The following is a 25,124-nucleotide window of genomic DNA, read 5'->3' on the forward strand; positions in this document are numbered from 1 at the left end:
TTCCTTTCCTGAAAAGGAAAATTGAAATAGCCTAGCGGGGATGAAATGGGCTGTACGAGTATGGAAACGTGGAATTACCTTACTTTAAGTATCTGAAAGTTAAGCCTCCGATGTGAACGGCTGGGACTTCCTTTGCCAATATATATATATATATAGTGAAAGAAAAGTCTAGAAGGATATTCATCCTACCTGTTATAAAGACAAAGGGGTGGAAAGAATCACCATCTGGGAGCGTTCCTTCATTTTGACAAAGAGAAGGCAATGCCGATCGCTCATGTAAAAGCTAGACCTTTCATTGATGCTAAAGTTAAATGTCATCACTGTCCCCTAATGTTTCTAACAGGAACTAGATGATTTGCTGAAGAAAATAAAAGTGTATACTTAAAAGGAGTAGGCTATCATGAAGTCTGCACAATAGCTGTTAATTAGTTCTTTAATTGACATTTAACACTTTTTCCTTTCAGCAATCAGCTGAAGGATCCTGATGATTTTTGCAGACTGTTACTGGCCTTGCAGCAGGACTTTAGAAGTTTGCTAAGGCTGTAACACACAAAGCATTTCATTCCTGTTCCTTGTCCCATGGTACTTAAAGAGTGTCAAGATCCTTTATACACTAATTTTCTACTAAATCTTGCACGCAGCAAGAGCAAGAGCACATTTCCACCGAGTTTTGTGTCACCACTGCTGCTTTGCTGCTCGTTATCTTCAGTGTTACATTTTCTATATAGTCAGCTTCCCTTCCCTTCCCTTCCCGTCCCGTCCCGATGAAGAACAAACATGTGTTCTCCTGATCCCAATAGTCAGAGAGTAAATGATGGTTACTGCCAGACAATCTACTATTCTGGTCCATATCCACAGCTGGGATAAATCAGCATAGTTCCCTTGAAGTTAGTGGAACTCACTGATTTATAGCAGCTGAAGAGCTGGTCCAAAGGCAGGGCTTCTTTTGAGCTGATGTTCCTGTAGGGAGCAGTGGTAATATTTATTGGTCAGACAATTCACCCTATGGAAATTGGGAGTGGTGACAGTAATCTCAGAGAAAATTCTCATTTTTACCTTTATTCCTATCCTCCTCCACCTTTGCGCACAGCAGCTTCCCATCAGATAAACACCCTCTCAGTTGGCCCACCACATCACTCTCTCTCTCTGTGGATACAACCCCTTCTGTTCTTCCTTCCAGTACCTTCTTGTCTTGTTTTAACCACTCAGGTGTTAAAGCATGGATGGAAAAACTGATGAGCTTTACAGTTGGCAAAAACTAAGGAGAAAATTGGAGGTTTCTTGGAAGTTCTCCTTCTGGTTTTCTTTTTTTTCTACTTTTTTTTTCATTAACTATCTTTGAAATGCCATTGCCATTTGAAAATATTTGGCTTTCTGTTTATAACTTGGTTATATTAAAGTACAGAGGTTGAGTAGCATATGAGCAGATGTGGTTTGGAGCTTGCTTTCTTCGTCCAACAGCTGACAAGACATCTGCTGTGCTGGGGACTGAAGAAGCAGAAAAATAAATCGTCTTCTGGTTTCAAATCTTCTAAAAACACTTTTTCTCTGTTCTCTGGGGAAGACACTCAAGCTGTGGCTGTCTTACAACTCTAAGGACAGCATTCCTTATGGGGAAAAGTTGCACAACCACTTTTGGTTGGAGAGAGAACATCTTTGACGTGCTCCTAACCTCTCATTTAAAGATGTCTGGAGAGTTTCCATCAATGGTTGTTTTTGAAGGGAGAATTGAAGTTTAAACTCAAAGATTAATTTTAGTTTTATTTTTAACAGAAAAAAAAAAAAAAACCAACGAACAACCTACCTGGGGGGCAGAGGAAGTTATTCTGTTGAGAAGTCAAATATCTGAAAACTGATACGTGTTGGCCCCAAATAGTTCAATTCAAATATCCCACAACAATATTTCATGAAAATTCTTCACTTTTCTCAGCTCTTAATTTCCCTCAGAAAGAGGCGATTCACATTCTTTATACAAACTCCTCTACTTGGTCTGAGGGGGAGGGTGGCAAATCACAGTAAATGGAGTGAGGTTGCTAGATAATCTCGTCTAGGCTCCCTTTCCTACAAAAGGCTGGACCAGGTGATCTTTTGAGGTCCCTTCCAACCTGGGCTGCTCTATCGCTCCAGTAAAATTGGGCAGACAGACTTATCAAGGACCAGAGAATGATAAGGCACTGTGGCAGTACTCCTAAATCTAAATGATACAGATTTTAGCCAGAATATTTTGTTTTCACTTATATTCTACTTTTCTGGTTCTTAAATCCTTTTTTTTTTTTTCTGTGGGAAATGTCTTGATGAGCTCTGCTCTCTTTGAAGATGATCCTGGTCCATCTCTCAGGAGAAACTTATCATACCCTGATGATAAGAGAATTTTAGAAAATTCACAGCTAGCCCAGCCTCTCATGTAGGACTCCAGGGTGACTCTGGAATAGCTTTTTGGCACTGAGATCCGCTGCTAATGTCTGTTGTGAACATGACTGAAAAACTAAAGAGCACAACCCCCCCGCCCCCTGCCCTTTAAAACCTATTAATAGGAAGAGGGATTTTTGGTCAGGGTTGGTTTTTTGCAGCTGCTGGGACTCCAGGGATCCTCATGGAAGAGATGAATGGGGGATTTAGGGCAAGATTAGCTGCATTGATTTGGCTGTTTGCAGAAGGATTTACAGGGCATTGGAGTATCTTTAATCCATGGAATTGGTCCAAGACATCCACCCAGCAGCGGTTAGCCAGCCCTGCAGGTACTTAAAACTCATAATGTACCTCCCTGTTTTGCCTTGACATTGTATATTTAAATAAAGATAAGCAGACACATGTGCAGTAATTGCACAGATGGGGGTATTGCTTGCCGGCTACGCTACCTTGTGATGAAAAAGCAAATGAAGATGAAAAACCACCTGAAGCCATGAGAAAGGGTTGATCTGTTAGGGTATTTGGGTCATTGACAGGTCTACACAAATAAACTAAACAGAAGTCAAAAAAGAACGTGCCATGGGTGTAAAGGAGGCACAGACAGGTAGGAGACTGCATAAAAATCCCGAAGTATTTAACTGGGATTTTTTTGGCATTACCAGAAGTTTCCCCTCCAAGCAGAACTGGCAATTTACAGAAAGTGTCAGGATGCTGCAACCATATTGATTCTGACAGAAGCGCAAAGCATCTTTTCTGTGAACTGTGTCATGCCAGCTGTATCATGAATATACTTTACCATGAATACATAAAAAAAAACCAAAACAGATTGAGTTAATCTTTGTACGACAGTAACACTACTGAATTTTGGCTGGGAATCTGGCTGAGGTGAGCTTTCAGCCATCTTTCTGGGACATCTTTGCTATTATTTCTCCAGTGTCTTTTTATTACAGAGAAAGCTGAGGGGAAAAAAAAACAAAAACAAAACAAAACAACAAACCACCAACAGGCCCCACAACCATGGCTGATTTGTGGAATTCGGAAGAGAAAGTGAAATATGACTCTCCTAGTTATTATGGTCTCTTCTTATCTCACAGAGGTGGAGGTGACAAGATCCCGAGCTGCTGTTGAGCTGCTGCTGGCATCTTAATTGCCTGATATTTTCCAGTGCTCTTTTCAGTTCAGGAATAAGACCTGGTGGCTTTTTCAAGTGTTGGGTTAAACACACTTACGCGTTCAGGCTGGTGCCTGCTCAGATGCTGTCCTTGCGGTTACGGCTGCTCTCCGGGCACATGCTAATTTGCACTGCAGCTCTGCTGCTTTGAATTAGCAGAACCCAGAATTTGCTGGGTCTGTGCTGTCTCCTGCCATGTCAATCGAGAAGTCCGTAGTGGGGGGACATGGTGAAATTACACCCTGGTGTTTCTTCGGGTCTGTAGAAAGCTCTTACGATTCTCCAGCCGTGACTCATTTCAACGCAGAAATCAATGCAGCAAAACTTCTTACAGGGCATGAAAAGAATGCATGATTTCAGTTATTTCTTTGCAGAAAATAGCTACAGCTTGCAAAGTTTGCAGAGATTGCTTATTCTGATCAGCAGGGTACGTCAGACACTTTCCACACTTAATTCTTATTTGCCCTGGACAGAAAACGGGCAAATGAAAAATAGAAACCTGCAGAAAAACCTCTACTCCGGGGCTTTACAATATGAAGGAAATGTCAGAAGATGGAATTCAGCCTTGGGTAGGGTTCACCTGTCTTAATTTAGGTGTCTATAATGTAAATATCTTTATGGGAACTATGCGACAGAGTTCCCATGGTGGCTTCCCGTGGTGGGCATAGCTCCCATCACAGTCAGCAGAGATCTCGTCCATATATTCACTGTGAGGGTGATGCACCTCTTTCAGCTGTCGGTATCTATGGCCTCGCTCAGTTGCTTAAATGCAAATATCTGGTGTCATTGGAGATGCCTCTGCCTACAATGGCCTCTCCAGAACTGTGTGGGTGTCCTGTAGTTTAATAATTCACAGGGAATGGGATTAATTTGCCTACATAGGTGTTTCTATAGCCATTTTTGCAACCCTATAGTATCTGAGACATGTATGGGACTGGCAGGTATACAGTTATGGCACAGACCCTATGGGAGACTGAGGCCCTTCTGCAACGGCAGCTGATGGCCAGGTGGGATGATCTAGTGCATCTCTGTTGCATCTCCAATGCAAATGAATCCCACCCTATAACCCAATGACCAAATGGAGGTTTCTACCCTAGGGAAGCTGAACTGCTCTGGCTGCACTGGTTACAGTGAGTAGCTCGACACGTTGGTAAGCTGCTGTCAGAAACTTCTTCCCCAGGTGACCAAGCAAACATAGATTGGGGCTGGTGGGCTCCATCAGGGTGGATCTGTGGCTGTGATGAACTGAAGACGACTAGAGTCTGGTCTGGTCAGAGCGAGCAGACAAACCTCTGCACCACTTCTCATGGAGACACATCCCTTCTCTACTACCACCTCCATGGAGGGGACCAGAATTGAGTTTCCTGGAAGGTGACAGACAACAGGGAAAAACGCAATTCTCCAGGCTGTCGCTAAAACACTGAAACACCAAAATACCTTCCCAGCTTGCTCAGCAGCAGCTCATGGCTCCTGTTATAGACAACGTCCCCAGAGTGCCCTCTTTAATTAAAGGAATAAGATTTGCTTCCCATTATCCAAAAAGCGCAAATTACCATTACTGTAATAATCACACTATTGCAGTGATGTCTTTATTACTGCAAGAAATACTGTGGCATTGCCTCAAACCTGGAATCAGACAGCAAGCTCTCATTCAGGTAGGACCTGGAACTGCACACTATGGTGTATAGCAACAAAGCTCAGCCCTTCTCCATTCCCCCTCCAGTCTCTCCAGGATCCTCAACTGTTTTCAGTTGCTGAAGCCATGGGGGAGACGGCAGTTTAACGGGGGTGGCCGGCCTTGTGCGTAGCATTCAGGGGAGTTGGACTAGATGATCTCTAGAGGTCCCTTCCAACTCTGAAACTCCATGATCCCGTGATTCCGTGATTCATGGTGCACTTCAAAGCTGCTTGTGTGTTGCCAGTGAGGGATGTGCAGCGATTTGGGAGCAGCTGGGCAGGATGAAGCATAAGCGCTCTTCCAGTAGAGCCACCCAGAGAACAGAGGAGCGCGACGAGGGAGGCACTGGGGGGTAAAGCTGACAGCGGTGTTGGGAAAAGTAGGTCTCAAAGGGGCTTGAAGTGTAGATTATCAGGACAACGTGGGAAGTACAAACAACAAAGAGATTTATGATTCAACTGAAATGCCAGCGGAGGTCCCCTTTTCAAATACTTTGTGTTTTAGTGGGTGGTTGTCTGGTTACAGGGGATGATGTTTTTTTGGGGAAAAAAAAATAAATCTAAGCAATATGGAAGCAACCATGTTTCAGAGAGTGGCCTCCTCTTTCAGAAAAATGACATAAGCAAACACAGATCTGAAAATTGTTAACTCTCTTTTGCTTTGAAGGGGGTTTATTTAAATCAAAGTAAACCTGAGATTAGAAAAGCTTCAAATGGTTACCCTTATCTTAGTTATTTTAATAGGAATTTGGCATTCAGGTCCCTAGAGTGGTCTGGAAAATCTCAGCCACGAGGATGTGCTTACAGACACCCAGTGCTATCCCAGCCTGTATGTGTGTGTGTGTGTGTGTGCACGCGTGCACGTGTGCGTGCGTGTGTGTGTGTGTGTTTCCCTGCTCATTAGATGCTTTCTGCTATAAGCAATACTGGTGCTTTGCACCATCCCAGGGGAAGACCAGCGTGTGATCTGGGTCATGAATTCTCCCCTGTGCCAGCTGATATGTTGATGGTCAACCTCCCATACAGCCTCATCTTCACGTCTAAATATAAACCTGCTCTTGTCTTTTAACGAACCGTGGCACAACAAAGGCCAGGGGTGCCATCCAGCCTGGAAGACAGAGGCTCTGCAGCAAGTGAGCCGGGAAGATAAGTGTCAGCAGGGCCCTGGGGAGGATAAAACCCATCGATGGGACCTGGATTGTAACCCAACCTCCCCCTTGTACATGTACACCAGTGCCCATGAACACCAAAAATGTTTGACTCAGCGCCAGCCTCAGCCCTAAAATCCCCAAACTCTCTTTCCATTTAAGTGCTAATTCGTAACAATGCCGTATCCGATGGCTCTAAAATAGCCGGGTAAATGTCTTGTCCTTTTATAGCAGTGGCCCTATTGTAAGCTCTGGCATGTGACAGGTCTGGGAGTGACACAATGTGTGACTTCAAGAGACTGGCCAGGGATAAAGACCTGTGCGCGCTGGTGATTTATCCTGCAGCAGCCACCTCTTTCCTCTCTGTCTGTCTGTCTGTCTCCTTCTCTCCCTTCCCAAAGCAGCCCACCAGCAAACCAACATGGCTCCAAAAAAGCCTGAACCTAAGAAGGCTGAACCTAAGAAGGAAGAACCCAAACCAGCACCCAAACCAGCAGAACCAGAACCCAAAAAAGAAGTTGAATTTAACCCAGCTTCTATCAAAGTATGTATCTTTTGACCTGGCGTGGGAGGAAGCAGGCTGGTGGGGCTTGGGTTGGTGGTGGTCCTAGTGGTGGTGTATTCATTGCTGTGAGATGATGTTCTCCAAAAGTAGCTCTTGGTTTTGAGCAGAAAGTGAGCAGCAACAGGAATTGCCATAGGTAGAATGTGAGCAAAGTCACTGAGGGTTCTGCTAAACAGAGGAGCTAAAAGATGGATCTTGTTTGATCTGAGGATGTTCAGACCTATTTGTCTTAGCCCCAAAGTAGCAAATCTCATTGCATGTGAGCTTCACTGACCTCAGTGGGAAACTTACTGCTCCTCTGCAGGCAGATGCCAGGAAGGCCCGACTGCACTCAGGGCTGACCACTGAGTAACCAACGGCCAATGCCACATGGTAGGCTTGGCGTGGGCTTGGAGCATGGGTTGAATTAATTTCTCTCATCACTTTGGTAGACATCACCAGCCTGGGACTTCCTTAAAGTGAGCCAGTGCTACCTCCTGTGGTTTTCCAGAAAAGCCCAACTGAATGGCAAAGAGCGTGTGTTTTGCTGAATGGCAAAAGTATGTGCTTTGGAAGGCAGAGAGAAACTTAGGCAAAAATCCAGATTTCCTGAATGACCTGCTCTTCAGGTTCTGCCCCAAGAATTCCTCCAAAGGGCATGAGCCTTCTCCTACTCCTCCTTTAAATAAGTCCCTGCTGGAAAGAGTCACTGCTGATCTCAGCAGGGTTTGTTGAAGTCTTGCTCAAATGTGTAAGGACAAGATTGGGTTTCCAAGGCCATTTCAGAAATAGATTTTGGGAAGATTTGGGGTCACTACGCTAATCCTGAGATGCTTAACTGGCATCATATTGCCCTTTCAGTGAACCACCCCATTGACAGGGAACTGCCAATGTTTAAGAGACACAAGAGCTTTTAAAATTGTGAAGTAGCTGATTCCAGTGAAATGATGCTGAAGATCTGTTTCCCTTTAAAACATTTTTTTTTTTCCATGGGAATTTACCCTTCAGAAGATATCTGAGAGTGACTCTTTCATTTCAAAATAAATTTCTCTCAGACAATGATGAGGAGAAAGGAATATTATATTCCTATGGAAATGACCATGAAATGGACTATCAAAGAGTGACCTCTTGACTTATAAAAACCGCAATAAATGAATAAAGGTCTAAAAATGACTAGTTCCCCTTTGCTCCTTTGGCACCACACGCATTCACAGGCGATGTCAGAGACCCCTGCATGTATCTTTAGGAACAGCTTTCCCAGTAAATACCACATGACAGATAGACGTTGTAAGACAGAGCAGGATTTCTTTGCAAGGTATTGTCCTTGGGGAATTGTCCTCTGGGAGTTCTCCTTTGGGAAAAGGCATTGCCCTTGGGGAAAAGAAGAGGAGGTTTGCAGCATGTCACAGGTTTCTTTCTCACGGGGCTTTGGGCCAGGCAATGACTGGGTGTAAATCAGCATTATTTTGTTGATTAGTTTAAAGCAGACAGATTCTTTCCTGTTTTGTTTTTGTTTTTTTTTGTTTTTTAAAAAGAAACTGGGCAACCAATGGGGGAGTCCTGGTGATCACCTGTGTTTCTGGTGAGCCAGAGGACACGAGACAAGACTAGATAATGCCAAAGAGCAAAAAGGACAGAGTGGTCCACGGGACCAGCTCCTTGGAGCTGAAGTGAGGGATGAAGGATGAATGTCTCTGGGACCCTCTCTTGTTAGCTAAAAAAGCAGTTACCCCCTCTTGTTAGCTAAAAAATGTAAAGTTTCCCTCTCAGGAACTATGTGAGGAAGGGAATATGTTCCTCTGTCTCTTCAGCGTGAGCACACTGCAGCAGGTCGCGGGGGTGGCTCATAAATCCCGGGCTGCTGAAACCCTTTGCTTCTTCCACGTGGGACTGAGTCTTGCAGCTGGGCATTTCTAACAAAGGAAGCACTGAAATTGGGTTTGTCCTGCCTTGAATCATAAAGACCTTGCAAATCTTTCAGTTTAAATACCTGTGGAAAAAAAAAAAAAAAAAAAAAAGCTACCATTTGTAACTATATCAAGAAAAGTCGTATTACAAGGAATTCAGTTTTGGGTTAGTTTTTAGAGTAATGACGCCAGAATTGGTGCCGTACTCTGAGAAGGACTTCCACCATGACCTTGGGCAAAGTGGTACGTGGTGGGATGCAGCAATCTGCTGGTGTCTCTGTACTTAACATTCCTGCACTGTAAAAGGAGGAGGGGGCAATTGCAACAACTTCTCTTAGAGGGCACAGATACCTTCAGCCGGGATGCCATGACATTGCGGTAATATCCAGCTGGGGTACTGTGACACTGTGGTATGAAGGGCAGCTAAGTCCAGTAGAGAGATGAGTTGTAATTAAAAAAAAAAAATCCAAACCCCAAACTGGTACCACTCAAAAAATAATCGCGCGTCTTTGCGGTCGCTACAATTTCAAAAGCATCAAATATATTTTCATCCTAATAGGATCTGAAACTTGATTATTTTTATTTTTTTTTTTTAACTTACTCACTCTGTACACTTGTTCATGCAACAGCACACAATTTTCAATTACGGAATCTTATGGTTTTTAAAGTGCTAAAAAATATGCATAAAGTTCCTAAAAAGAAAATAAATACAGTACTCCTATGATAACATCTCTTCATCTTTGTTGACAATATTCCCTTATCTATTATATACCAAACTGGACAAGGGAAAGCGTTGGTAGATGCATGGTTTGGGTCTGGGGTATTTTATTTCCCAAAACTTTTAGCAAGGGGAGATGATATTCTCTAGAGAGGTTTTTCTGGGAACTTTTCAATTAAATGTTTTTCATCAAAAATGCTTTTGTCAAAATTGAAGCTCTTTGTGCACGAGGGCTGGGTCTGGCAAATATAGTGCTTCCCGTTTCATAAACCTAGCTCTGGTGGAGCTCCGGCCATCTGGTGTAGATCAGGATACCTCCCTAGATCATTGTACAACATTTGAAAAAATGCTTTAATGAGTTTTAAAATTCTCTAAACATCCCATTTCTGCATTCCAGGGTGAAACTGGTTCTTGTTTTCATGCAGAAGATAATCTATAGTTAAAAAAAAAAAAAAAAAAAAGGCTAGGAAAAACAAGCTTGTATCAAAACAAAATGTTAAAAATGATCAAAATGCATTTTTTGATGGAAATGTCTCCAACTGTCAGTATTTATTCTCAGACCTCATTGAACAATTTTTATTTGGTATTTTCTAACTTTTATTTTTTTTTTTAGACACTAAAAAGTCTCAGAACTAAAATATTTCTGTGGAGGGGAAAAAAATATTTCTTGTTTCGTTTTTCTTAACTGTCATAGTCTGCTGTCACGATAAGGGTCGAACAGCTTTATTTTGCACTCCAGCACCATGTTAGATTATCCCTCTGTCTTTCTCTTGCTGCTTCATGGGCTCAATCTGCATCGGGTCTATATTGGTGTGTCAGTCACAGTAGCCTAAACGTGAGACACATCCCCTTAAGTAAATGTAGTTATTCTAAAGTTTTAATGTTACCCACATATACATTCCCATAGGATTTGATCCTATACTTAGAAATTTTCAAAGTAGATTGAATGGGTGTGATTGAATATTGTTTGCAACTCATAGAAAAGAGTATTTGGCATTTGTTTCTTTGTTTTTCTGTAAGAGTTTGGCTGAGTCCATGAGGAAGTCATGGAAGGAAAGTGTTTCTCTAGAATGGCCCCTGAACCTCTTTACTTTGGGGACAAGATTGTCCTGAAGCGATTTTGTACCAAGAAGATTGTCTTTTCCGTACATCTGATTGATATCCACCTGAATGCTGTCTTTTAGAGGGGGGGCTTATTTTGCCAGAAATATATTCTGTTTTTCTGAAAGATAGTGAGGCTGATGCAAACCAGGATTCATCTTTTATTGTTATGTACACAGAAAGTGGGACTGGCTTATCTAGTTTTAACCACTGGAAAGGTGATCGCTACAGAATCATAAAATTGTCTAGGTTGGAAAGGACCTTTAAGATCATCGAGTCTAACTGTTAACCCAGCACTGCCAAGCCCACCACTAACCCATGTCCCTCAGCACCACGGCTACACGGCTTTTAAATACCCCCAGGGATGGCGACTCCACCACTGCTCTGGGCAGCCTGTGCCAGTGCTTCACAACCCTTCTGGGAAGAAATTTTTCCTAATATCCAATCTAAACCTCCCCTGGTGCAACTTGACGCCATTTCCTCTTGTCCAATCACCTGTCCCTTGGGAGAAGAGACCAACCCTTCCTTGCTAACCCCTCCTTTCAGGGAGCCGTAGAGAGCGAGAAGGACTCCCCTCAGCCTCCTTTCCTCCAGGCTGAACACCCCCAGGTCCCTCAGCTGCCCCTCGCAGGACTTGTGCTCCTGACCCCTCATCAGCTCCGTTGCCCTTCTGTGGACACGCTCCAGCACCTCAATGTCTTTCTTGTCGTGAGGGGCCCTAGAGTTTTCTAGAGAAACTCTCTAGAGGTTTGTCCCTTTCAATAGTGCTAAACACCTATATTGGGATGGACTGAATCAGCCCAGGGAGATGCTGTTGATAGAGGGAGACAAGACAGATATTTGGATGCCAACATTTCAGCAGCTAAAGTTAGCTGAGATGACGTGTGCTCAAAGTCCAGAGTCCTGGGTACAAAAAGGCCGTGCAGAGACAGCTGGTGTATGTGAGGACCTGGAAGGGACATGGCTTACCATATAGAGTTATCCTTAATAACCACATTTTCCCTTGTCATCACTTGATATGCTTATTGTAGCAACATGCGGTAATACTGGTGCCTGGGGAAAAAACAGTCATCATTTATTTCCGTGGAGTACTCTGATCTTGAAGCCATGTGAAACCTGTTCTCCCTGAAAAACCCTGTGGGCTTCTGAACATCTGCAGGGATGCTAAGAAATAAAAGCTCCTTCCCTTTTTTTTTTGTGAGAAAAGCTGTAAGAGCATCTGGGATGTGAGCAGCCACAAGGGAAATAAGCGGGCAGCATGCACCACCAGGAATTGGGACTTTTTAGTCTGGAGAAGACTGAGGGGGGATCTTATCAACGCTCATAACTCCTTAAAGGGAGGGTGCCGGGGGGATGGGAACAGTCTTTTTCCAGTGGTGCCCAGTGACAGGACAAGAGGGAACGGGCACAAACTTGACCATAGGAAGTTCCATCTAAACATGAGGAGGAACTTCTTTGCTGTGAGGGCGGCAGAGCACTGGCACAGCTTCCCAGAGAGGGGGGGGAGTCTCCCACTCTGGAGCCATTCCAAACCCTCCTGGACGTGTCCTGTGCCACTGCTGGAGGTGCCTCTGCTCTGGCAGGGGGTGGGACTGGTGGAGCTTCAGAGGTCCCTCCCAACCTTCACCAGTCTGGGATTCTGTGATTCTGTGATGCTGTAAGGATGAGATCTTGCCAGATTTGCCTGCTCAGCTGCGAAGCAGCGAGCGCGGGGCAGAGCAATGGCGGGGTGGCAGGCAGGCAGATGGGCAGGGGTGCACGTGCGAGTCTCCGCTGGGCTGAGCAAGGGTCAGGGTGGCTGCAGTCCAGGGGAAGGGAAGAAATCATCCCCTGGGGGAGACGGATTGATTTTCATGGGGGAAAAATCCCATTTCAATAATTTATTCCGAGCTGAAGTGAGCGAAATGATTATTTCAGAGTGAACGTGGATGTGGGAGAAATGTATATGAGTTAAGAGTGGACATACCTGTGAGATGAGCTTAGATGGGGGAATGAAAAAGCAGGAGTTACTTTGTGGATAAAAGGAATTTTTGCTTGTAAGGCAAATATGTTGTATTAGTGTGCATGAGAGAAAAAAATGCTCTATTAAATATGTGGCTGTATTAAAGAAATTCAGTTTATGGGAGTAATGAATGTTCGTACAAGAGAGGGTGAAGCAGCACGTGACACCTTTGTGCCCACGTGTGTGAAACAGAGTTTTTGTGGTCGTGTTTTCGTGGTGTTTGTGTGTGCAATCAGTAGCTATGGTGTGTGTGCCCTGATTTCTTTAAGTTTTGTAGCTGCGTGAGAGGTCTTGAATGTACCTCTTATTCAGAGAGAGGAATTCAGCTACGTCCCTGACTTCTGTAAGAAGAGGAGGGGGGGGGGCTGTAGGAAGGAAGGGTTTTGTAGGCAAAAAGGCTTCTTTGTGAATAAGAAAACTGAGGTGTTGGCCCACTTGAGAGAGATTTTGAGTGTGCAAAAGAAGTGTTTTGTCTGGATGTGTGAGGGAAACAGGGGATGAGCTCACGGGGGCCCATCTCTTCTGGCACGCGAGACTCAGCAGCAGGTAACCTTGTAGCTCTCTGGTGGCAGGAGCGGAAGGTCCTTTGCAAAATAGACCCATGGCAAGCACATGCAGCAGGGGTTGCTTAGGAAAGAGGGGGGCTTTTCTTGCTAGAAAAAGCCATTTTCTGGGCCAAGGTTAGGACATCCCAGCGTGGGCATGATTTGGATCTCAATGTATTGAAGAACTCCTTCTCTATGGTGCAGAGACAAGAGGAGCAGGTGTCTTCAAAGCCATTCAACAAACTGTTTCACCCCTGCTTGACACCAGAAAGGCACAGCTATGTCAACAGTGCACCAGGTAGAAGGTGGTACAGAGCTGTCCCTGAGCCACCCACACAGGGGAGCACAGTACTCAGTGCGGGAACCATTTCTTTGGGTCTCTGAGTAGATGATGACCTGGGACATAGTAAAGGCATCCAAACTGCTAAGGGCTTGTTTGATTCAGAAGGAAGCCTGTCTGGATATCCCATGTGGTGTATACATATCATATCCAGCTTGAAAGAAGAAATTGTGTTATGTTTTAGTAAGATAGAATCATAGAATCATAGAATTGCTGAGGTTGGAAGGGACCTTTAAGATCATCAAGTCCAACCATTAACCTACCCTGACAAAAAACACTTCTAAACCATGTCCCCAGGTACCACCTCTACCCTTTTTTTAAACACTTCCAGGAATGGCGAATCCACCCCCTCCCTGGGCAGCCTCTTCCAATGTTTAATAACCTTTTCAGTGAAAAAATGTTTCCCAATATTCAATCTAAACCTCCCCTGACATAACTTGAACCCATTTCCTCTCGTCCTATCACTTGTCACTGGGGAGAAGAGGTCAGCCCCCACCTCTCCACAACCTCCTTTAAGGTAGTTGTAGAGGGTGATAAGGTCTCCCTTCAGCCTCCTCTTCTCCAGGCTAAACAGCCCCAGTTCCCTCAGTTGTTCCTCATAAGATTTGTCCTCCAGACCCCTCACCAGCTTTGTAGCCCTTCTCTGGACACGCTCCAACACCTCAATGTCTTTGTCGTGAGGGGCCCAAAACTGAATGCAGTACTCGAGGTGGGGCCTCACCAGTGCCAAGGACAGGGGCATGATCACTGCCCCAGTCCTGCTCACCACAATATTCCTGATACAGGCCAGGATGCTGTTGGCCTTCTTGGCCACCTGGGCACACTGCCGGCTCATATTCAGCCGTCTGTCCACCAACACCCCCAGGTTCTTTTCTGCCCGGCAGCTTTTGAGCCACTCCGCCCCAATCCTGTAGCGCTGCATGGGGTTGGTGTGACCCAAGTGCAGGACCCGGCACTTAGATGATAGGGGGGATGCAGGTCTTTGCCCACTTTGAAACCTGTCAGGATGTTAGATCTCATTAAGAGTTTGGCCGAGCCTTCCCTGAGAATGATGTGGGAACTCTATACCTGAGCCTCCAAGATCAGGCATCAGAACAGCTGAAGGTGGCCACCTATGCGTTCAACCTCCCAACACCCTCTCGTCTTTCTTTCTCCAATCTATTTGTCTTTTGGTTTCATTCCTTCCAGGTGTAACATATTCCCATTGTCATCACCATTATTATTATTGGCCTCCAGTGCATCTCAGCAGAAATACTTTTAGAGAGCAATTTCCCTCCTGTGCTCACATATTTGAAGGTTTTTGAAGTGGGCAGACACCTGCCAGGCTAAACCGAGCCCATGCTGGGCCTCTTTCTCTCAGTCGTTTCTTCCTGAACCTTTCAAGCACAGAGAAATTTGAGTAGTGAGTCTCGAGGAGGCCCCAGGCAAAAACGACTAAAAGTTTCGCAAAGACAAGAGACCCCATTGGAAGCTCGTGGGAGTCAGCAGGAAATTTTTCCTTTTGCATTTTATGGGATTTGCCTCTGACTCACCGTTCTTGCTATGGACCGGTGCCCTGGTAAGGTGTGAGAACTTTTGTAAGCTTATTGTGATTTATTTTTAGTTTAGCGAGTGACAAATGTGTCTTAGGTATGGGCTCAAAAATTGCATTGATCTGGCAAAATATCTTCAGATGCATAGAGACAACCCCCTTTTCAGCATAATAATGGCACCAACTCCTGTAACTCCAGAGGAAGATTTCAAATGCCACCTATTTTAAATACCAGATATCTTTCTTGGGCTGGGATGAATCTTTATTTGAAAGTAGAAAAAGCCCAGCCTGGCTCCTAGGGAGACAACCCAGACATTTAACTTAGATGAGATGTCTATCTCAGTTGGTTATAGTGAAGAAAAAGGAGCTCCATCCTGAAACCTTTGGCTGCACAAGTTCGAGTTACTATCTCAAACACAGAGTCTTTGTAGATGATCCCCATGAGTGCAGAAAGTCTGCACTGGAAGCTTGGATTGCGTTATTGAAAAGGTTCTACAACTAATTGACATGCGACCCACTGCTCTTTTGCACTAGAAAGCTAATGAACCAAAGTGCCCTGGTACCCTTGGGATAGGCATAGGAGAAGAATCGGAAAAGAATAAAATAGGAGAAATTCCATTCAGTTGGAATAACTAGGATAACCAGGGTCCTCTGCCCTGCAAGCCTACACCAAATAGAAATATGAGGATGAGTGAAGAAGACCTAAGGCTCCTGCATGGTCTATTAGCATTTCATGTCACTGAGTGTGGTGAGTACTTGTTTTATAGAGTTTAAGGTTGTTTAATCATCTAATCTGACATCATATACACAGATTTTGAGCCAGATAAGCTCTACTGAGCCCAAAGATTTTAGTTAGGGAAAAGCATTTTGGACCCAATAAGAGAGAAAGATAGGAATAAAAAAAAAAGGTGGGATTCACCTGCTGTATTTCAGGCATCTACAAGTTAGATGTTCAAGGCTGAGCTAGTCTCTTCAGGCTCCCAATACAGTTGCTAAAGAGAAACAGGCACTTTCAGAAGTTCACTTATTTCACCCGAAGATGAGCATCTAAGGTAGGTCAAATAAAGCAGTGGTAGAGAAGAGGGCCCACTGAAGAGTAGGGACACTCAAGCCATGATCTGGATGCAGCAAAGAGCCCTGGCAGCTCACTTTTATGCCCCAGCTAATGAGAACTGCAAATACTTGGTGCTCACCAGTAGAGCACTGCCAGAGCTGGACTGTGCCTGGATGCAAGCCAGTAAAACTAGCTGGTTTGTACGGGGCTGTGCAGCTCCAATGGTTTGGATTTCTACCGGTTTGGGGAACTTTTCCACAGTACAGACATTGGCTGCTGAGTGTTGGTGGTTCTGCCCGATGCCCCACTGTAAAAGTAATGATCATAGAATCATAGAATCGTCTAGGTTGGAAGGGACCCTTAAGATCATCTGTCCAACCAGCAACCTAACACTGCCAAACCCACCACTAAACCATGTCCCTCATCGCCACGGCCACCAATCTTTTAAATACCCCCATGGATGGTGACTCCACCACTGCCCTGGGCAGCCTGTTCTAATGTTTGACAACCCTTACTGTGAAGAATTTTTTCCTAATATCCAATCTGAACCTCCCCTGGCACAACTTGAGGCCATTTCCTCTTGTCCCATCACCTGTTCCTTGGGAGAAGAGACCGACCCCCACCTCGCTACAACCTCCTTTCAGGGAGCTGTAGAGAGCGAGAAGGTCTCCCCTCAGCCTCCTTTTCTCCAGGCTGAACAATCCCTACTCCAGGGACCTACTCTGATGGACCTACTCCAAAATCCTGGCTCTGGACTCACCATGGGGGAGAACAGATCTGCAGGATCCTGAACCTGAGCAATCTCTACCACGTCTGAAAGAAAATCTCGCATCCTCCCCATCCGTCATCCCCTCAAAGCTCAGGGGAATACAACTGCAGTTGACAGTGGTCCTTCCTAGGGAAAAACCTGAGGATTTCAAGTCATAGTGGGAAGCGATTGCTTTGGATGGGAACTGGAAGAGGATCATCTTCCTGGAGAGATTCCCCTCCCAATTCATAATGGCTAAAGCCTGAAGCATGGCACTTTTCCTCTCTATTCCCTCTCCAAAGCCTCCCCACATGCGAGGGGCTGTTGTAATGCATCTACCACAGGTATTTCGCAGGGCTCGGTGGCTGAGATGTGCTGCCTTGCACATTAAAATCAAGTGATGGTCATACTTATAATACCCCATTAACAATTTGCTTCAGTGCTTCTGGAGGGACTCTTGCGGTAAACATAATTAAAATGCCATGCTGCCATAGCACGTTTCTAAAGGCGGCTCTGCTCTTTTGTTCTCTCCTTTATTTATCACAATCCATGTCACTTTGGAAGCACAGGACATTCCCAGCCAGGCTGGCCCTCATGGAGCAGCTCTTAATAATGGAGAGAGCACCTTTCTCCCTCCTGTCCCTCCCTTCGGAGCAGGTGGCCCCGGGTTGACATGAATTTGGCAGCTTGCTTGACAGAAATGAACCAGTGTCTGAAAGTATAAAGGGAATTTTAGCATTAGGATACAACCTGTGTCCTTGACCCAGTGAAATCTTTCAGCAGAAGAGGGGATATGGGATGACTCGCGTCCTCGGGGCTGGAGGCATCCCCAAAGAAACGAGCCCCAAGAGATGCGGGCCAGGATGCAGAAGGGCGAAGAAATAGCAAGATGTTGAGCAAGCATGAATTAAAACGCAGCAAAAGGGTTTCTTTGTGGTATATTCCACTCATTCATAGGGCCAAAACCGAACAGCACTGGAAATCGAAGGAGCTTTCCAGATGAATTTTCGGGGCCAACGAAAGTCTGGCTATCTTTGTATATCTCTCTTGTTCCAGAGCTGGGTGACGGGTCTCATAAAAATGCTTTTTTGGGAAGACTTGAAAAGTTCAGTTTGCTGGTACCAGGCTGTTTTGCAAATAAATGCAGATTTTGCAAAGATTTTGCAAAAAAATCTGAAAAGGATAAAGAAAATTACCAGTTTCAGCTTTTTTTAGTTAATTCCCTCTTTAGATTTTTTTTTTTTTGATCTAAAGCAGCTATTAATTTTGGAGGGTTCTTTCCTTCTTATATAAAAAATACCCAGAATTTTTTAATGGCTGAAATTACTTCAATTTGGGCAAAAGAGAACATTTTGGTTGATCTGGAACAATTTTTCTCCCTCATTTCCAACTAAAACTGTCATCAAGTAGAACACAAAACCCAAATCTGTTTTCATTCTTAATCAAAAGGACATTTTCCCCGAAATTTTGGAAATCGCCCAGTGGCACCCTAAAATATGTAGATTTATGATTTATGATAATTTTTCTTTTTTTTAATAATTTTTCTGGGCAGTTTCCTCTTCCAAATCTTTGTTATGCAGCTGCCAAAAAATAACCTTTCTGCAATGGCGGATGTCTGTGGCACCGGGACGTACAAAACAAAACCTGTGAACAGCTCAGCTCGGTCTGAGGGGTGCAGAGATAAAAACCTGTCAAGTCCCATATGCTCTTTTTTATTTGAAATAGCTCAGAGCTGCAGCACTGCTGAATCCTGAGGGCTTGGAGCATTTAACGCCAAACGTGCAGCTTTCTGTGTCTGTATCTGGATTGCTGAGAGACAGGAGCGCAGCGGGATTTTCTGAACGTGACTTTCCTTAGTCTCTCATAGAAAAGAGACGATTTCTGTAGAGGGTCTTAAACGCTATTAACTTTATTTCCCTAATACAGAAGAAAAGGCTGTGGCACCAGGTAAACCCTGCCCAAGGGTAGCCCAGCTTGACTGAGTCATTTCAAACCATCAAAAGTAAGATTTTCTGCAAATGTGTCTAGGTTGGGTTTTTTTTTATCCGTCTCCCTCTACATTTGCCCTCGTACCCCTGCATGTTTCACATTTTTATCTGCCTCCCCTGATCTTTACATCCCTCTTGTCTCTGCGGTGTTTCCCAGCCAGCTTCTCACTTCTGCGTGGAGCACGGGAATTGTGCAAACTGTGCAAAGCAAAGAATTGTGCAAAAGCAAAAAGTTGGTTTGGAAGGGTGCGCATAGCACTCAGCAGGGTGATTTAAATGCAGTTATTATTTCCCTGTTTTTTTTTTCTCTTTTCAGTCATTCTCTCAGACAAAGTAGGATACAAGAGGTTGTTTATTTCTGCTTTGCCACCAACTGAACTTTGCAGCTTTTCGAAAAGGCGGGGGTGGGGATGAGAGAATAACAAATGGGCCCCGTTTTGACAGATTCTGGGGTTTTCAAGTGGCTCTGCAGCAGGTCCTGACCTAGAAAACCCTTACGGCAATGCATCCTGCCACGGAAATTCATCTTCTGAGATCTGAAGCAATATGTTTGTCTGCTTCTCCAGCACGTGGTGGGGCTGTGGCCTCTGTAGGCTTGTCTGCGTGTCTGTAGTTGTGCGTAAGGTAGGTTTTCTTTGATTTATAGATGGGGAAGAAAGCAAAATATCGGTGTGGAGATCTCACGCTGTGGGTGTGCTTGCCCGAGGTGGGAAGCGAGCGAGAGCTGCCCGACCCACAGCCTTACCATCACCCCTCCAGCCGGTGCCTCCCAGCTTTGCCTTTTCCTTTTCCTCTCTCCAATCTGCCCCTTGATGAGCAGGGAGTTATTAAAAGCACACTCTGGATACGGAGCAGCTCTGTAATAAGATCTGCATTTCTCACATAGCTGCTAAACCTCAATCAATATGGTTTTAATCGCCATTGGTGTAACGTGCAATAACTATTAAATTTAAATTAAACGCACAGCTCAGAGCATGCAGAAGGCCCTGGCCAAAGTGCTAACTTTTCCCAAGCTGCTGGAAAGCTGGACTGTAGAGACAGATTATTTATTCCTCTCGTAAACCAGTTAAATCTTAACTTCGAGAAGAGGAAAAAATGTTGAGAGTAGCTATAGGAGGGAAGGGGGCGGGGAGGAACAGCAACTCTCAATAGAAGCAGAAACTTTAGGTTTCTCCTAACTTTTGCAAAGACATTAGTGTTTGGGCAGAGGTGCCTGGGTTCACTTTTCCCTGGTGTCGATGCTGACAGGATGGAAAAAGACATTAGTGGGTCTTTCCTGCATGGAGCAGAGCCACATAAAGCTGGGGAGGGATGCTTTATCAGGGAGTGGAGCAACAGGACGAGCAGGAAGGGTTTCAAATGGGAAGAGGGGAGATTTAGATGAGATATCAGGAAGAAATTTTTCCCTGTGAGGGTGGTGAGCCCCTGGCGCAGGTTGCCCCGAGAAGCTGTGGCTGCCCCATCCCTGGAGGTGGTCAAGGCCAGGCTGGACGGGGCTTGGAACAACCTGGGCTGGGGGGAGGTGTCCCCGCCCAGGGCAGGGGATTGGAACTGGATGATCTTCAAGGTCCCTTCCAACCCAAACCATTCTATGATTTCAAATATTGCAAGTTGGATGGGGCTGTGACTCAGAGCCAGATGATAATGTGCTGCCTTCCCTCCCCGTCCTGCACCTCATCCCTTCCCAGGGTCAGGGTGGTTACCAAACTGTCACCAATCCTTGCAGTGCTGGCCCAGGGCAATGCATTTCCTTATGAAAAGCATTCCCAAGTGAAAGAGCCCTTCAGCTTCCCTGTGCCACCCGGAACTGTAACCTTGGGAGCAGTAACCTTGGGTAAAGACCTGTTGCTGCACTTACATGCTCCAGCAGCAAAATGGGGACAGCGATTACTGTAGCTCTGAGATGGGCTTTCATGAAAGGTTTTGATGTGATAGAAGAGTAGGACTGACAAAAATACCCAAGAGCTACTACAGAGTGGTTCCCCTTGGCAGCAGAAAAAAGCAGAATGCATCTACATTGATTTTCAGGCATGCAGTGGGTACCTGCCAAGAGCCAGTTAGCTCTGCACCAAGACCAGGACCGCGTGAAGAACTCTTGCTTCTTCTCCATACACACGGCTCCAGCTGATCAGACCTGCCCACCTCACTGCACAGGCTCTGAGACTTTGGGTGCCAAAGCATCCCAACCCCTCCTAAAGCTGTTGTGTCTCTGAATGGTTTCAAACTATGGCATTTTCTGACATTAGACTGAGAGTGAGCTCGTCCACCTCAACCGTCTCTTCTTGCCCAGGCCAAAGACTGATCAGTTGCTTAGACTTTGGAGTAAGGTTTCCAAGTGGCGAAAGGATTGGGTAAAGCCCGGGTATTTATTTTTTAATAAAAACCAGCAACAACAAAGCGATGTCAAAGCATATTTCCTAACAATATTTCATATATATATATGTATAAAATTATCATATGTGGGCCAGTATGAAGAACTGGAGAGAAATATGGGAAAGGAAATGGATGCAATAATAGTAGAGGGGCAATGCCAATATAATCTCCAGAATGTTGGGGTTTTTTTCCCTCTGAAGCGAATTTCCTTCTTTTCCATCTTGAGTTTAATTTCGTATCTCATTCATTGCACGCATGCTTTTTACGTGGCATTGTTCACTCCCCTATCCTATCTGCAATCTGAATCCTAAGAAAGCAGATGGGGAGAAGAGGGACTCAACTAACTTTAAACTGAAATCACCGTGCTATGCTCAGGGTATGCGGTCAGCGTGCAACCCAGCTCTCTGATGAGATAGCTGCTTCCCAGAATCCCAGCCATAGCCAGGGAACTGGGTGTCGCTGCCACTAATAACAGGGATCAGGAGAGCTTTAACGGCTTTTGCTCATGAATGCTGTCCACGTCACGGATTGATTCCCAGCACAGGGGTCAATCAGCACAGCCCCCTCCAGTCACGCACGCACCCACGTGCATTTATCCCAGCTGAATACCTGCATCCTGCTTTTCCGAAGAGCTGTGCTCCAGATCCAAAAAAGATCGTGTCCTCTAGATTTAAAAGGATCAGTGTAGATTTATCCTGGTCCTTTATGAAACATCATCTATCACTTTTAGTTTCTTTGGCTGACTTGAGGATTAATGTGTGTGTATGGCTGTGAATGTAAGTTGTGCATACAATAGATATGAGGAAGAAATTCTTGGCTGTGCGGTGATGAGCCCCTGGCGCAGGTTGCCCAGAGAAGCTGTGGCTGCCCCATCCCTGGAGGTGGTCAAGGCCAGGTTGGACGGGGCTTGGAGCAACCTGGGCTGGGGGGAGGTGTCCCTGCCCATCGCAGGGGGATGGAACTTGGTGGTCTTTAAGGTCCCTTCCAACCTAAACCATTCTATGACACTATGATATATATATATAAACATATATGTAGTAAGTTTAGAGTTCTATATAAAAATATATAGTATGTGCACGTGTGCATAGATATGTATGTAGGAAAGAAATGTGAGTGTGCATTTATGTATATTCATATATACATATGGATAAATACCCACATATGTACAGAGGTATAAATAGATGAGCAAACATTCCCACCCGTGCATACCCCTATGAAGTTTTTCTTTATCCAAATGCCTGATGCTTATGTCAGCACACACTGTACCCATGCAAGGTGCCTGGATGGCCAAGTTGGGGACCAGTGCCCCGCTCCCAGCCCCTCCAACAGGTGCAGGAGAGCCCAACCCCACAGCCCATCCTGCCGGGATTGCGCCGGGATAGAAGGTGGCACTCAGCCCATGACCCCGCTGGAGCCAACCCAACCTCCAGCCTGCAAAAACTGCTCTGCTCCAGGCAAACTTACGCATCCAAAGCCCAGAATAGAAACAGTGACAATCCATCGATTGTGTTTTCTGGGAAGCAGAGGAACATCACAGCCACTGGGCAGACGCGGCTGAAAAATCTCCTGCGAGAAGTCTGCTCCTGTGAACGATCTTAGAAAAACAACCCGGGTTATAACCCACCCAGCCTTAAAAAAAACACCATTGTAGAGCAAGGAAATAAAAAAAGGCATCATTGAGAACCCAGCTATGGTTAAGAACAGCCTGACAACAACTGCTGAGCGCTTGGGGGTGAAAAAAAAAAATTAAAAAACAAACAAACAAACAAAAAACAAAACGAAGAAATAAAAAAAAGATAAAATGTTGGTAAAGAAAATAACTCGAACATTTCAGTGTTTGTGGTTAGTGCTGACTAGTAGGTAACAGTCACAGCCTGGCAGGGGGTAAAAAAGTTCCCTCTCTTTGATTTGATGGTTGCAAAAATAACCCCCCCCCCCCATCCCCCCCCCCCAAAAAAAAAAAAAAATGCACGCCCCTCTGCCTAGGAATGAAATGTCATGGAATGCTGTGCTGGTCGGTGACAGCACTGTGTAAACACGGTGACTGAATCTGCCTCCAACATCCTTGCGTATGATGGCGGGAGCTGGCTGTGGGGAGTGCGAAAGGGCGTCAGAGGGACGTGCACGGACCTTGTGGGTCTCGGGAGAAACTTGTTTTTCAGTATCACCTTGCAGGCTCCGCTGCAAAGCCTGGAGAAAACTGTCCCGGGTCAGAGCACTTGTTAATATGATCAGGTTTGGGACATCGACATCGTTGTAAGCGGACTGAAAAAAAAAAAACCAAAAAACAAAAAACCTGAAAACCAAAACAAAACTCTGAAACGTCAGCTCCAATTGCGGTTGGAGGAAACTTCAGATTTGGCTTCTTTCTACATAAATAAATAAGCCTCTAAATGAAGCAGAGGACCCCAGCAGGCTGAACTAAAAGGAAAAACTCATGGTGGTGCCAGGGAGAGGGAAAGGGTTTCTCCTTCTTTCTTTTTTCCATCAGAATTTGAAATTTCGATAGAAGGGCAGGATTTAAAATTTCCATCCTCTTGACCAGCCTCCCAGCGGGGGCTCAGCTTTTCGGACTTGAGCTCCCTGGTGATGCTGGGGACGGGCAGGAACATCCAGTACGGCTGCGGTTGCATAGCGAGATGGGAGCACGCTGTTTTTCAGCACAATGAATAACGTCCTGCTTTGGAAAATAATTTACAAAAAAAATCAAACCCAACCAAAACCAACCCCCGGAGTATGAAGTACGGCACATATTAGTTTGTGCTCGTGGATTTTCTACAGGAAAATTTTTGGCCAATTTGAAACTGTGGCTGGGTCACAGCGTGATTATTTTGGGAGCGGCATGTGTGCTGTGCCTTGCCAGCTCCGTGTAACAAAAGCAGAGCTCGCCCCGTTGCCAGCACCTTATCGCGGTGACTCTTTGGCAGCTTAACCCTTTTTTTTTTTTTGGAGAAAGTTGCAGGGCAAGGGGTGTGACATTTTCACTGGGTCCAGCTACTGTTTGATTTTGCCAGAGCTGGAAAAGCACAAGGATGGACTGGATTTGCTGGGGGCTGGCGGTTGGCATCATCCCATCCCTGGGAGGGCTTGGGGTGGTGATGGCTGAAATGCCGACGGTGGAGAAAAACACCGCCTTTGGCACAGAGCTGGGACACAGAGATGGACATTTGCATCAGGTTGCACGGTGTGGTGTTGTGTCAGGGTATCTCTGGGTAAACCTTAATATTTTCTACTCAGGATGCTGAAGCTCAGACTAGACCTTGGAGGATGGTAGATGGTTGTGGTGGCTGGTGCTGTTGGTGGAGGTACTTCGCCAAGGTATTTTGTTTCTTGTGGGACCTTGATGTATATGAGTAACGGCTTCAGCTTCCACATCCAAAAACGACTCCTTTGCTTCCAGATTTTTGCTTTATAGACACCTTTAGGCTATTTCTTGCCTGAGATCCACCAAACTCATTTCACTTAGGCCAACTAAATGCCTCATATGGTCCCATTCACTACTAGCGTGACTGGCATGTCAATCAGCAACTTAGAGGAGTTACACAATTGTTTCATCTGAGAGCAAAATTAGTTCACTGGAGGGTGGTTGTTTTTTGGCTTGGTGGGGGAATTAAAATATTAGAAGAAACCAGCTTGAATTTTCAGGAGGAGGTTTCAGCAACACACAAAAAAGCCACAAAAATTCATTTTTGGCAACTCAAAATGGATTTGTTCAGCCCCAAAAGAATTGTTTTGGTAGGGTTTGGAGTGATCTAATGTGGGGGAGTTGGATTCTTTAAGTCAATTTTACATGAAATATGCCATTTCAATATAAAAATATTTGAATTTAAAATTAAAAAAAAAAAAGGAGATAAGAAAAAGCTGCCAG

General features: G+C 45.0%; 1 protein-coding gene across 2 annotated transcripts in view; it reads left to right on the plus strand.

Moving 5' to 3' along the window:
* Positions 1-6,826: 6,826 nt before the first annotated feature.
* The window catches only part of MYL3 (myosin light chain 3), a gene marked incomplete at both ends in the record, with an annotated part of 38,811 nt that continues 20,513 nt past the window's right edge, over positions 6,827-25,124 (plus strand). For both annotated transcript variants that reach the window (XM_082499428.1, XM_082499427.1), the window contains one exon: positions 6,827-6,949. In XM_082499428.1, coding sequence (XP_082355554.1) covers positions 6,827-6,949 — 123 coding nt within the window. The remainder of the gene's footprint in view (positions 6,950-25,124) is intronic.

The sequence above is a fragment of the Vanellus vanellus genome, assembly GCF_965231255.1.
Source record: "Vanellus vanellus genome assembly, chromosome: 2".
NCBI classification, from domain to species: Eukaryota; Metazoa; Chordata; class Aves; order Charadriiformes; family Charadriidae; genus Vanellus; species Vanellus vanellus.